At 41.6% G+C, this 13,994-nt stretch overlaps 1 protein-coding gene across 1 annotated transcript in view; it reads left to right on the plus strand.

The window, feature by feature from the left end:
• Positions 1–13,994, plus strand: part of SYNPR (synaptoporin) — a gene marked incomplete at both ends in the record, with an annotated part of 318,051 nt that overhangs the window by 254,186 nt on the left and 49,871 nt on the right. The window contains one exon of the mRNA XM_080925959.1: positions 9,591–9,789. Coding sequence (XP_080782085.1) covers positions 9,591–9,789 — 199 coding nt within the window. The remainder of the gene's footprint in view (positions 1–9,590; positions 9,790–13,994) is intronic.

Consider the following 13,994-nt stretch of genomic DNA (forward strand, 5'->3'; position numbering starts at 1 on the left):
TCTCTGCAGAACGATTTCTTTTTATTCACATGCAGGATTCTGGTCGTGCCCCTGCCTCTGCAGAACCATTCATTTTTAATCACCTGCAGGCTTCTGTTTTGATTTTGACATTGTTCTCTACATAATGCAAATGCAGAAATGTGCATGTGTGTGAATGTGTATGTGTATATATAAACGTTTGTGTGTTGTGCAGTAAAATAGGGTTCTTTGTTACCAACACAATATCTTTTGATGAAAAGATGGGCTTTCTGTTCTGGGAGCTTGGGACTGGAGCAGCAGTTATCCAGCCTCACACGTATGAATACAATTAATCATGCAGAAAGGAATATTGTTTGCAGTAACCTTGATTACATTTTCCTACATCTCGTTCAGTTTCCTGTGGGAGGACAAAAAGTAACAAAAAGTCCCTTCTACAGTGACAATAAACTGGAACACAGTTCTTGCATAAGTGAATCAGGGACAAGCAAGTTAAAGATGAGCACTTTGTCTTTTACTCTTTTTCTCCTGGAAGAACGAGTTTCTAATGAATAAACACTGTTGTTACGAACCTTGGGGATCAGACTGCTTTGGATTTAATCAAGGTTAGGATCAAACCACGTGTTCATCAGATTCTGTCTGCCTAAACTGTGTTATGAAGGTGAAGAAGCTGACTTTGCTGTTAAGGTCGAGCAGATTGGCTGAAAGACATCATCCCAGTGCCATTTACTTTGACCTCGGTGAGAACCTTACCCCAGGCTCTCCTCGAAGGGCGGGGCTACTGAGCTGCTTCAGGTTCCGCCTGCTTAGATACTGCAGAGAGCCTGGCACTGACTTTTCTTCCTCAAAGTTCCTTAGGTACCCTGGTGTTCATGTCAGTACAGAAGACTTGCACTCAAATACCTGGTTTCCATCCTTTATGAAAGCAGGAGAGATTCTTCTGTCTTAAGCTACCTGAGCCCAGTTCTAGAGCGTTTTCAGTTCTCTTCGCGGTGGGCATATTTCCCAGGTCTGTGCTCAGACTTGCCTGTACTGTCCTGCCATTTCCAGCCCAAACAGACCACAGCCAAAAGTGCTTAGAAAGAGGCATTTTCTTCAGACTTTGGAAACAGCATCAAAATAAGGCCTTTTGGTGTGTAAGCAGCATGAAAGATAGTATTGCACCAGTCTGTCTTGAGATGGCCACAGTCTCCTAACTTTCCTGAGACCACCCTGTCAGTATGTCTCCCCATTTGTTAGTGAAGGGACTATGGGACAACCTGAAAGTTGATATCAATACTTCAGATTTACATGAAACAATATATAAAGCAACTGGTACCGTGCCTGGCATAATTTGGGCTCAATAAATGTCCACTGGAGATTGGCATCTAGCAGTAGCAGCTTCTTAAATAGCAGAACAAAATGCAATCCTTTGGACACAATAAGAAAATCTAAGAGAGCAGGCAGAGGTTTGTTCTTCCCAACCTTCTAGACTATCTTCATCCCATTCCCTGGAAGTTGCTGAATCTCTGTCCTGGTATCTCTCATGACTGGTGCATGTGTTCCCCGCATCCCCATGAATGAACAGAGTTGAGGATCACATGGACTGCACTGGTTTAAAACTTAGAGATGGACTCTGAAACAAGGGAAAACAACTCAAAGCTGGGGGTCAGGGAGTCTGGGTTCATCTATATGTTAGCACAAAGACGATTTCTGACTAATCTCCCACAATGACTGAGCTCTAACCCAGTCTGTGAGTTGGGGAGAAATACTTGGGAGAAAGAATAGAGATGTAATATGTGAAAGAGTATGTGACCCCACTCTGGGATGGTAGTAATTTATTAAGTGAATCATATTTGCTGAGTAAGATATGTGTGTATGCAAATGCAGCAGAAATATCTAATCACACACATACACAAATACGGCTGTCAAGAGGAAAGAAAGTTCTTCTAAAACCAGAACCCAGCAAGCTAGGGAGATAGAAGAAAAACAAAAACAAACAAACAAAAAGCAGTAGAGCAGAGCCCCTGTCTTCTGAATCAAAAGTAAGAAAGAGTCAGGCCAAAGAACTGTGGGAGCTGTGGTCTGTCATTGGTCCTCTGTCGCCCTGTGTCTAGGAAACGTGGTTATAGTAGCTTGACTCCCCATCTTCCACTTTGCCCTGGGCTATACCACATCCCTGTGACTGTGGTTCACTATCTTCCACTAAGACACTCACCCATGGACTGGTAGGACCTTAAACCTATTTGCGCCCAACCTGACCAAACACACTTCACTGAACACAAAGACCTTATCAGAGCCATGGTGGCTCATTGTTATTTAGAGAGAGGCCTGTGCTAGAAATTACAGTGTCTCACTTTCTATACAGAACCCGTCTCTTAGGATTTCAGATCAGAATAAACCTTAGTAATATTTGGGAAGTGGGAAGCTTCTTGTGTTGTTATATTGGTCAGTGTGCACAGTTCCAACTATCATGGCTGGGAATATATTGTGTAATATATGCACTTCAGTGTGGTAGCAGAATGAATACCGTCGTAATATACACAAACTCTGACTATTAGATAAGTCATTTGTCATTGAATGAGCTAGTGTGGGCCAGCTGCCTTGCTTATTTTAACATAAGCATTCAGCTTGAAATTTAAGTTTGCTTAAGGGTTTCATGCAGAGTCAGAAACTGGTATCAGTCTTCCAATAGTCTTTTGATCTACTTGCAACTGAGAATCATCTGTGCCATGTAGGAGACACACGGGCTCCTCCTTGCTCCCTACATACTTCAAGACTCCATTTTCCCATCTGTGCAACAGAGAATATAGGAATGCTTTCCTAAGAGACCTAAGTTAGACACAAGTCCAGCATAAAGCATACTGGATGTGGAAAACGTCATTGGTTGTTATTACAAATACTGTTGTTTTTACATACATATGTTACATCTGTATTTTTGTATATATGTTCACATGCAGGGGTCCACAAATTGGATGTATGTGTCAGGTGTATATACAAGTTTCTACATATGCAAGTAGTAGCCCAAGATTGATGTTAGGAGTCTTCCTCAATTACTCTTCACCCTTTGTTAAGAAGGAATTTTCAGTTGGACTGAGAGCCCAGTATTTTGTATGAGGGCTGTTAATCTGAACTCTGGCCCTCATGTTTGCATGGCAAATATTATCTACTGAGCAATTTCCCCATCCCATGAACACCACTACGAATAAAGCAATACCAGCTTTCCCTTCTACAGACCACTGAAGAGATAGTTTCATTTAATACTCTTCCAGTCCTTCCAAACAAAACTCAAAACTGCATTCATGGTGACCCCTTTATACCCAGGAAAGCTATGGTCTGTTTTAATAGTTCCCTGGGTATACTGGTAATTTTTTAAAGAAAAACTACTCTAAATGGAAGTCTTTTATTGACAGACAAAATGCAGTAAAACCCAGCAGAATTCAATTACCCCTTGATTGGGTCAGGTCAACCAAGAAGGGAATGAGGGAGCTGTACATTTAAAATCAACAAATTGGATTTGGTGCCTTTTGCAACCTCAGCAATCACTTCCTCACTCCTTCACAAGATCAGAGGTAGACCCCCCGCAGCTTCCAGACTCACAGCAGGCAGTCTCTATCTCCAAGAGAACAGCTTTTGTCCCTCATTTAGCTTCTAAATTAATGATGTTTGCTCTTAAAATTACTGCAGCTACAAAATATATGTTAAATGTAACCTCTCTTTTTCAACAATACACACAAAGATGTAGGTATACCTATCTACCTACCTACACACACACACACACACACACACACACACACACACACATACACATTGCTTAAAAGAACCCGTGCATGCTTGTGGGGTTAGATGTAGGTGTGTACAGTGATATACACCATTGTCTTAGTAAGGTTTCTATTGATGTGATTATTAAGCAGCATGACCAAAATCAAAATCAACTTGGGAAGAAAAAGATTTATTTCGTCTTTATTTATTACAGCTCAGAAAGTCAGGGAAGGAATTCATCAGGGACCTGGTGGCAGGAACTTGAATAAAAACCGTGAGCAGACATTTGCTTACCAGTTTGTTTCCCAAGGCTTTCTCAGCCTGTCCCAGCTTTGCACCACTCCCAGTGGGCTACACCTTCCCACATCAACCATTCATCAAGAGAATGCTGTACAGACTGGTCTATAGGCCAAGCTAATGGAGGTATATTCTCAACTGTGGTTCCTCCTTCCAGATGATTCTAGTTTGTGTTGGGTTGACCAGACAATCATGATGCGATATTCAAATGCATGGATGAATTATGCTCTAGCAACTTTTAGCTGACATCATCCTTCATAAATTATCTTCACTCCTTTCTTCAGATCAAGCTCATCTAAAATTTAGCTTTCACTTCTCTTTTTCCTCATTTCACAAACACTCCACCATCTGCCATTGGTGCTGATAGCTATAGGAGAGTTTAAATTTGATTTTATTTATTTATACAGGTGGGCACAGTTACCAATTCTGTTAAATGAACCTGATGAATCAGCAATGGAGATAACGCTATTCAACAGAAGGTGCAGAGAGCACTGTTGATTCAGTCATGCCCTTCCTCTAAAGCTCTGGCCTCTGCTAACATGCCCCAGTTGCTGTACTTGAACAGCAGGAACTAGCTTCACAGAGATATGCTGACCTTGGAGGATATCCTGGCATGTATTGAAATAATAACATCAATGGACAATGATTTTGCTTACATTGGGGTTTGGGTTTGTTTTATATTCTGCTTACCCTAAGAAAATATTGCTAATGTCTAAATTAAAGCCAACATCTATAGCAAGATTCTCACAGCCCCAGCCACACCTGAAGTAGAGGTTTCTGGATACTTCTTTTTCTCTTTAAGCACCATCCATCTCCTTGCTCACCATCTAAATGTTTCCTGTATCCACACTGCATTCCACACCCCACCCGAACTGCATTCATAGCCACACTGCATTCATACTCACACTGCATTCCCACCTACACTGCATTCTCAGCCACACTGCATTCCCACCCACACTGCATCCCCACTGACACTGTATTCCCACCTACACTGCATTCCCACCTACACTGCATTCCCACCTACACTGCATTCCCACCTACACAGCATTCCCACCTACACTGCATTCACACCTATACTGCATTCCCGCCTACACTGCATTCCCACCCACACTGCATTCCCACCTACACTTCATTCCCACCCACACTGCATTCACACCTACACTGCATTCCCACCTACACTGCATTCCCACCTACACTGCATTCCCACCTACACTGCATTCCCACCCACACAGCATTCCCACCTACACTGCATTCCCACCCACACTGCATTTACACCCACACTGCATTCCCACCTACACTGCATTCATACCCACTCTGCATTCACACCCACAATGCATTCCCACCCACACTGCATTCCCACCTACACTGCATTCCCACCCACACTGCATTCCCACCTACACTGTATTCCTACCCACACTGCATTCCCACCCACACTGCATTCCCACCCATACTGCATCCCCACCCACTCTGCATTCACACACACACTGCATTCCCACCTACACTGCATTCACACCCACACTGCATCCCCACCCACACAGCATCCCCACCCACTCTGCATTCACACCCACACTGCATTCCCACCTACACTGCATTCCCACCTACACTGCATTCTCACCCACACTGCATTCCCACCTACACTGCACTCCCACCCACACTGCATTCCCACCTACACTGCACTCCCACCCACACTGCATTCCCACCCACTCTGCATTCACACCCACAATGCATTTCTACCCACACTGCATTCCCTCAGTGTATTGGGCTCTGACCCATGCAAGGGTTTGACAAATGTTCATTTCTATTTTGTAGCATTTTTAAATTTTAATTCACTTACCAAGGTACTCACCATTTTTATTATTATCTTTATTTTATTTTTGTATATATGTTTTTCACCTACATATCTGTGTAACACATGGATGCCTGGTGTCCTCAGAGGCCAAAGGACATTGGTTTATACCCTAGAATTGGAATTACTGAGGGTTGTGAGTTGGTATATGGGTGCTGTGAACCAAACCTTAATCCGCTGCAAGAGCAGCAAGTATTGTTGACTGCTGAGCCATTGCCCCAATTCAGAATTTAAAGAGTGTAGTGTGTTAATATAATATTAGTCTCCCCATGGCTGAGTTGTGTGTACCTATCACAGCTGTTGATTCTGAACTGCTTTATCACTCCATAAAGAAACCTTGAGATACTTAATCACCATGCAAAGTCTCCCACTGCCAGCTACAGTGAAACATGAAGCTGGGATTTCGCTGCATGCATTTGTTTATTCTGAATGTTTTGTATAAATGAACGCACACTGTATTTGGCTTCTTACACATGACTTCTTTCAATTAGCAACATACTTCCAAGGTTTTCTATGTCATGTCAAGCATAAAAACTTGATTACTTTTATTGACAAACCATAAACCATTCCATACAATGCTTTATTCATTTCTCAGTTTATGAACATTTGGGTGGTTTCCACTTTTCTCATTAAGAAAAATGGTGCATGAGTATTCTTATGCTAGTTTCTGGGTGAACATATGTTATAATTTCTCTTTCATACATATTCAGGAGTAGGGTTTCTGGAACCTCTGGTAACTCAGTTTCCCCAGTTGAAGAACTGCCACAGCTTTCAAAAGTGGCTGTTGCAGGCTACATTTACAGCAGTGAAAGAAACTGCCACCTCCCTCCATCTTGTCATCATTTACTGTCCTTATAATCCTTTCAGAAATTAGCCATCTGCATGGACATGAAGTAGGATCTCATTTTTCCTTTTTGGTTTTTGATCTGGAGAATGTCTGGTCATTTCTGAAGCTGTTTCTGAAGCTAAGGGTACATCCCAGAGAAAAACTTCCCTTGACTCCCCTCTGGAAAGTATAGGCAAGGATTCTCCTAGAAATCCACCTTCCTCACTAGCTGAACTTCAACCTGAGCAGAAACCATCCCTTTTCATTTTCCATTCCATGCCCAGCACTTACTCATTGTGTGAAACAGTTACTTATCAAAATCATATTCAATAAATGACAGAGTAAAGAAAGGGACTAATGGTAGACCATGCTATGAGACCATCTGCTTCAGAATGAATATGATCACCATTTCAGTCTAGTTTGTTTTCCCCACATTCCCACAGATCAGCTTATTAAAGAAAATCTGACCCAATCACCAGAACTAGTGTTCCTGATGCCTGTGTCGTGTTACAGTGTAACCTGTCTGAAAAGAAGAACAGTCCTTCCACAAAATCAAGTGGGCCATGCAAGCTGCTTCCTAAGTCGAGAATTAAAAGACTCTCTGCTCTTCCAAAAGACCCGGGTTCAATTCCCAGCACCTAAACAGCAGTTTACAACTGTCTGTAATTCTGGTTCCAGAGTAACTAACACCCATGTCACACAGACATACATGCAAGATGAGCACCAGTGTATATAAACATGCCTTTATGAAATTGACAGCTTAACGATTTCCCTCCTCCTGCTACTAATGGAGCTTCGCTTCTAGAGCGTTCAGTAGGTCTAGTAGGAGTTCCTGAAAATTCTCATGACAGTGGCTCTTGGGATTCATTCTGATAGCATTTATTCTGTGTGACACCTTGATTAGCTAGCATAAACAAGTTAATGTAGATGTTTCAAAAGAGTCTGAAGTCAGATGTGGATTTAACCCCTGGCCCACCAAAGCTAACTGGGTGTTTCAAGACAAATTATGAGATCTTTTTAAATTTTAATTTATTTGTTCATGAGAAGTAAAGAAAAGAAAAAAAAAGAACCACATTTATATAGTTTTTTTGTGGGAATTAAATTAAATAACGTGTTCAAAACAAATGTTTGTCATACTAGCTCTGCTGCTATTAGTATTATTTCATGATCAGTGTTACTGTATGAACTGGTGGGATGCATACATGGTGAACACTTTGAAAGGGTTATTTGCATTTACCTCAGTAAATAAAGTCCTCCCTAAGCATGAGTTGGGAATAGCAGCAGGAACACTGTTACTCCCACAGGTAGGTTTCCAAGTGAGACTCCAGTGACAAGCTTGTTAATGTCAATTTACACGTGTTTGCGTTGTTACTGATACAGGGTCAGCTCAACCTGGGTGGGCAGACATTCCCTTTGTGAACTTTGAAACCACTCAAGGCACACAAGTTGCCAGCCCCCCCCCCCCTGTCCCCTGCCTGAGGAGCTCCAGCATTCAGACCCCACCCAGTATCAGCTTCTTTTTAATGGCTGTAACAGCCTTCCCAGCCCCCTCAATGTGGAAAATTATCCAGACCCTATCCTACCAGAAAAAAAAAAAAAAATCCCACCGATCCCTGACAATGCCACAATATCAGGCCATATAATTCCTCAGATGCCAGGCTACCCTAGAAAGCTCCACGCCAATCCCTTAAGAAACCCATATAAACCCTTTGTTCCTCTCAGTTCTTTGCTGCTTCTTACCTAAGCGAGACAGCCACCCTCCCGTGCTTTTCCTTCCAATAAATCTCTCATGTGAGCTTTGTTGGGAGGTGACTTTGCATCCTTTGGCTCCTGGCTATCAGGATGCCTTTTCTATCAAAGCTGTAACACATTACTGAAGAATCTTGTTTCCTGTAACAAATGACAGTGACCACTTCATTCCAGCTCACACCCTTATAATATGGGTAAAGATGACTTCCTGTGTATCTGTAGTAGAGCAGACAGTGTTGCACAAGCATTTCATTGGTCTCTATCATGGACTATGCGCTGCTGGATGCTCCCCATGGGGAGCTCACAGCCTAAGTCTCAAAGGTTCGTCAAGTTAGGACCAGGCAGAACAAAGACATCATTCACTTATTCAAGTACAAAATGTCTAATAAAGGCCAGCTTTGGATTACACAGAAAAAAGGAAACCAAAATCCACAGTACCACAGAGACTGGAAGTCATGAACGAGGAAGCAGTACAGACATGGAAAAACAAACCCGAACAAATGAATTATCTAAGTAGGAAAGGAATAGTAGAAGTTGGCACTGGTTGGAGACTTCTCATCCTCAGCAGAATTCTTTGTCACCTGCTAACAAACACCACAAATGTTATAAAGAAGCTTGATGAGATTCACAAGGCTGGAATAAATGTAACTATATTGTAATTTCAAATACTCTTAAAAAGAAGAAGTACAATAACACGTCAAAAAAAAAAGAAACCACAACAGTGAGTGGTCGCAGGAGGTTCCCCAGGGAGGATGCGATATCCCAAGACTGAGGGGGCAGGCATGGGTAGAAGAGTCCACGGAAGATTCGCAGAAAGATTACACCTTGCTTGGTATGACTGTGGCAAGTTAAGCAGGCTATGTGTGGGGCAGGAAGATAAGGTTTAACTCACGGAGGAAAGAGGCTAGACACAGACTGCACCGAAGGCTTCTGGGTCACTTTCTAAAGTCTCAGCCAACTGCTGTGCTTATTTCTATCTCTCCCCTTCTCACCTCTGCAGGATGAATTACCACCTCTGTGGTATTTGTTTCCGTAGGTCAAGCTAGAGTCTGTAAATTGACTCACACATCCTTCACTGGATGAGTTAACAGATGTGACAATGGGCATTTAACTTGTACAGCATGTCAAGTGTCTTCTCGCCTCTGATGGTTTCAGGCTGCACCAGGTAACCTTTGAAGTGCCCACCTGTGAGGGAAAGGAACGGCAGAAGCTGGCGCTGGTTGGAGACTCCTCATCTTCAGCAGAATTCTTTGTCACTGTGGCTGTGTTCGCCTTTCTCTACTCCCTGGCTGCCACTGTCGTGTACATTTTCTTCCAGAACAAATACCGAGAAAACAACCGGGGTCCACTCATTGTAAGTTGCTGTCTTTTTCAAACAATATCTGTCCCTTATGCCCTCTTTGCCTAGTGACTGATGGGATTTGAGTCACCTACGCCTCTGAGGCTGGTGCATGAAAGGCAGTCAGTCACATTTGCTATCATCCAGATCTCTTGGAGCTACAACAGAAAACACAATGCCTACTGATTCCTGTGCCTGGCATGGAAAAGTAGCTCAAGATCTGGTAGAACCCATTTTGACAACAGAAGAAAGGATGGGTAGGAATCCCATGAGACCCAGAAAAGAACAGTGAGAGCTACTGTGTCCGTGTAGTTCCAGCATTGTAGATTGAGTTAGGCAGCCATTGCTTTCGGTAGCCATTTAGATGGTATGATTTGTGCTTTCTTGAGATGCATTGTTTCCTTATTATAAAGCAGCCTGAGCATTAAACTAGTTACAGTGAAGCTCCCTTCCCCCCCTTCTCTGTCTCTCTGTCGTTCTCTGCTCTGTACTCTCTACTCTCCCCCCCCACCTTCCCATCATTCCCTAACTCACCCCACCAAACATTCCTTTCTCCTTGGCAATGGTTTGATAATTCAGACTGGTGAAATCAATATAACCTTATGTTACATGTCCTAATATGACCTAGAGAGGAAAATAAATACATTTCCCAATTTATGGGTTCTTATGGGTATTTACTTAAAAACCATCTTTTTTCTGAAATGATCTTCATCTAAAATGTCTTATTTGCTTTTTCTCTTAATAATTACATTATTTGCATTTATATTCTGATAAAAAAAAACATCCGGGAAAATTAACTTACATAGGTAAAAGGATTTGGGAGGTTTATGGTTTTAGAATTGTAGCTTATAATTAGATAGCCTTACTATTCTTAAGCTTCAGGTAGGAGTGCCAGCCTGCGATAGTTAGGAGCTCGTAGTACAGCAAACTGCTTATCTTATGGCCAGAAAACAAAATAGTGAGGGCTCAGGATCCCACAATCCCCTTGAAGGACACATTCCCCTGCTGTTCTAAGGACAACTCATAAGGCCATATGTCCTATCCATTATCTCCTCTAATAGCTACTATGAGAACTAATTATTTAATGCACAGGATTTTGGGAAACATTGAATAACAAAATAATAACAATTATGTACTCACATTTCACAGTAGAAAGCAGCCTTTCTTGTTATTGGAAAACTTATTGAACATCGTCTTTACAGGCTCCAATTCACTGGAGGCAGTAGAGAGTTACTATCTAACATATTGTCAGGACTGACAGTAGTGAATTGTCTAATGCCTAGGTGAATCTTCATTGGCTATGAGGTGGCATGCAATTTCTTGCTCTCAATATAGTCAATATTCATAACCTGCTTGGCAATTGATAGATTGAAATGTTTTGGGTGATAGATTGCTATGTGACTGGAGGTCTATATGTCAGAAAGAAGAGATTAGCAAATTGCTATAGCTCACTGCACCTCTTTGCACATTCTTGTCACGCAAGTACTTTCCTCAGCAGTGCATAGTACATCCCAAGGTGTTTAGAAGCTAAGTGAAGAAAAATAACAAGCCATTCATTTCAACATAAATCTGCAACACAATTTAGCCTTTTAGATTAATAATTCCTTACTAAATATATCAAACATTTTGTTATTTTAGACAAGTGTACATGAATGATTTTATGGTCAACCAAGTCCAATCAAGTTTATAATATTAAGGCTTTAAGGGCCAAGGACAATTAAAAAGTAATTTAAAATATGTGTATATACCTTTTTGTTGCAAAGAAATACAATATGGTAATCAATAAAGGGCTTTCAAACTATTATAGTAGGCTCTAATTACTTGAAAAATGAAAATAGAAATTTAAGTTCAAAGTGAATAAATAATACATTTGCCAACTATTAAGAAACTTGTTTAGTTTTTGATGACTCACAAAGAATCAAATAACTGTTATTTCTATCATTTCAAATTGATACGGTACCACAACACATCTGAAGGCCCTTACTGAGTCTATGCCAGAAATTGCATTCTTTTAAGTACTTTTCACAGGTGTAGATAGTTGTATAGAAATTCTTTTTGTATGTTTTATAAATCTTTAACCTTATCTCTAGATTACAGAGAGCTGAACAAATTCTGAAGGGCACCTGCAAGGATGTTTGTTTAGGGCTCTGTGGTCAACTGGAAGAAAAAGTGTGAGCTCACACCAATAGCACTGTGGTCAACTGGAAGTAAGAGTGTGAGCTCACACCCACAGCACTGTGGTCAACTGGAAGGAAGAGTGTGAGCTCACACCAATAGCACTGTGGTCAACTGGAAGGAAGAGTGTGAGCTCACACCCACAGCACTGTGGTCAACTGGAAGGAAGAGTGTGAGCTCACACCAATAGCACTTTAGTGTTACCAGTGTGAGGGGGAGAAGCAATAGAGCAGAGTCTGTGTCTTTGGCAGAACTCTTCTCCCCTCTCAAAATGGAGCCAGAGTCACTTCTCCTGTGCTGTGCACAGAAGAGAGAGGCAGCAAAGCAGGAACATGCTTCCATTGATTATTGTGGGTATTTGTTTGCTTGTTTGGATAAAGAAGACACTCAGAATTCTAAGGGCCAAGGCGACACTCTCATTCCCAAGGAAGAAGTCCGAACTACCAGTTTACTCATCAACTGGGAAAAGGTCCATTTGTTACTTTTTAGAAAAATGATTTTATTCCATGAAGTCATTTTGTTGAGTCATGCTGTCCTAGCCTTGTGCAAATAGTCTTTATCATCAACAAAGATCTAATGAGATCTGAGGCAATGTAATACACCAGGCAGGTTTTATTTTTATTATTACACCCCAGGGGAGGGGACAAGGAAGAGATAATCTACTAATGAAAACAGAAAGACCCCAATAAGAAATTTTGTGATATTAAAAGAAAATCCAATAATCAAAGTTAATTTTAAAAAGAGCCTCTGTCCTAGGGACCACACAGACAGAGATGTCTTGCAGTTGGTAGAGCTGTGAAGAGCAAACCCTCTTGGTTCCAGTCTCGACACAAGGGGCTGCTCACAAGGAGCCAATGGAAGCAGATGCAGCCTTGGGCTGGCTTGGATGATGCCCGCTCTACTTGCTGTTACTAGGGAGGCGCTTGCAGGTCTAATCATTGTCATAGCACATCCAAGGTCCTGTTTATGCAGGAAGATAGCCATGGGCCATAACTGCAGCAGGCCCCTCCCCTACTTCTGATTATTTGAAGTTCTTACTGTTTTGTCTTTTGTACTAGTTTTGTTTCCTAGTGCTGTGACGCACACTAAACTTAGAGGAGAAAGGGTTTGCTTGGCTCACAGTACCAAGTTGTAGTCGATCATTTGAAAAGTCAAGGCAGCTAGAACTCAAAACAGCTAAGTCACATTACATCCACAGAGCAGAGAGCAGCAGATGAATGTGTGCATGTTACTGCTTGGCTTACCATTTCTTCTAATACAGTCGAGAGCCAAACCCAGAGAACAGGCATCCCATCTCTGTAAATGTAATCAAAGCCAAAAGTAACTTCCTCCAGACATGCCAAAAGGCCAATCTTTGTACACAACACTTCATGGAGAATTCCTCTTTAGACTATGTCAAGCTGTCAATGAAAACTGAACATCGCACATATTTTGGTTTCTTTAGCACATTTACTTGCATTTTTTAATTATATGATTTGGAATGGCACTTGTCAGGCTTGAAGTATGTTACAAAGAAGTTCTTGTATTATGCTAACAAGAACTGTTTCCGTCAACTTTAGGAAATCATTTGAAAACAAGCATATTTGCATCTTGCTTTACGGTCTTCTAAGCTATGACATCATACATCACAAATGAAATCAGTGTATAGAGAAGTGGGGAGGACGGAACTACTGATAAGACACACAAGTCCTAACTACGACATCAACTCATACTTTGTCAACTTTCAGAATGTATTTAGTGTTCACAACAGCCCCAGTTTATAGCATTGTCCACATAGACAAGTGATGTGAAGATGGGAGGCGTCATCAACGCTTCCATACTACACCACCCGCAGGCAAGGGATTGAAGTTAAACCCAAGTCAAGGGCTCCTAAGCCATCATGTAAGATCCTCAAGTTGACAGTATTCTGCAAAAGATTGCATAAGACTTTGAGTACCACCAGTATAGCTGCTGTGTCTGCTACTTTGAAAATAGATGATGTCTAGGTTCTTTTGCCCATTCAATATTTAATTGGGCTTATGGAGTTTGTGTTATAAATCTCTAAT

This window comes from Micromys minutus, assembly GCF_963924665.1.
Source record: "Micromys minutus genome assembly, chromosome: 12".
In the NCBI taxonomy this organism is placed as follows: Eukaryota; Metazoa; Chordata; class Mammalia; order Rodentia; family Muridae; genus Micromys; species Micromys minutus.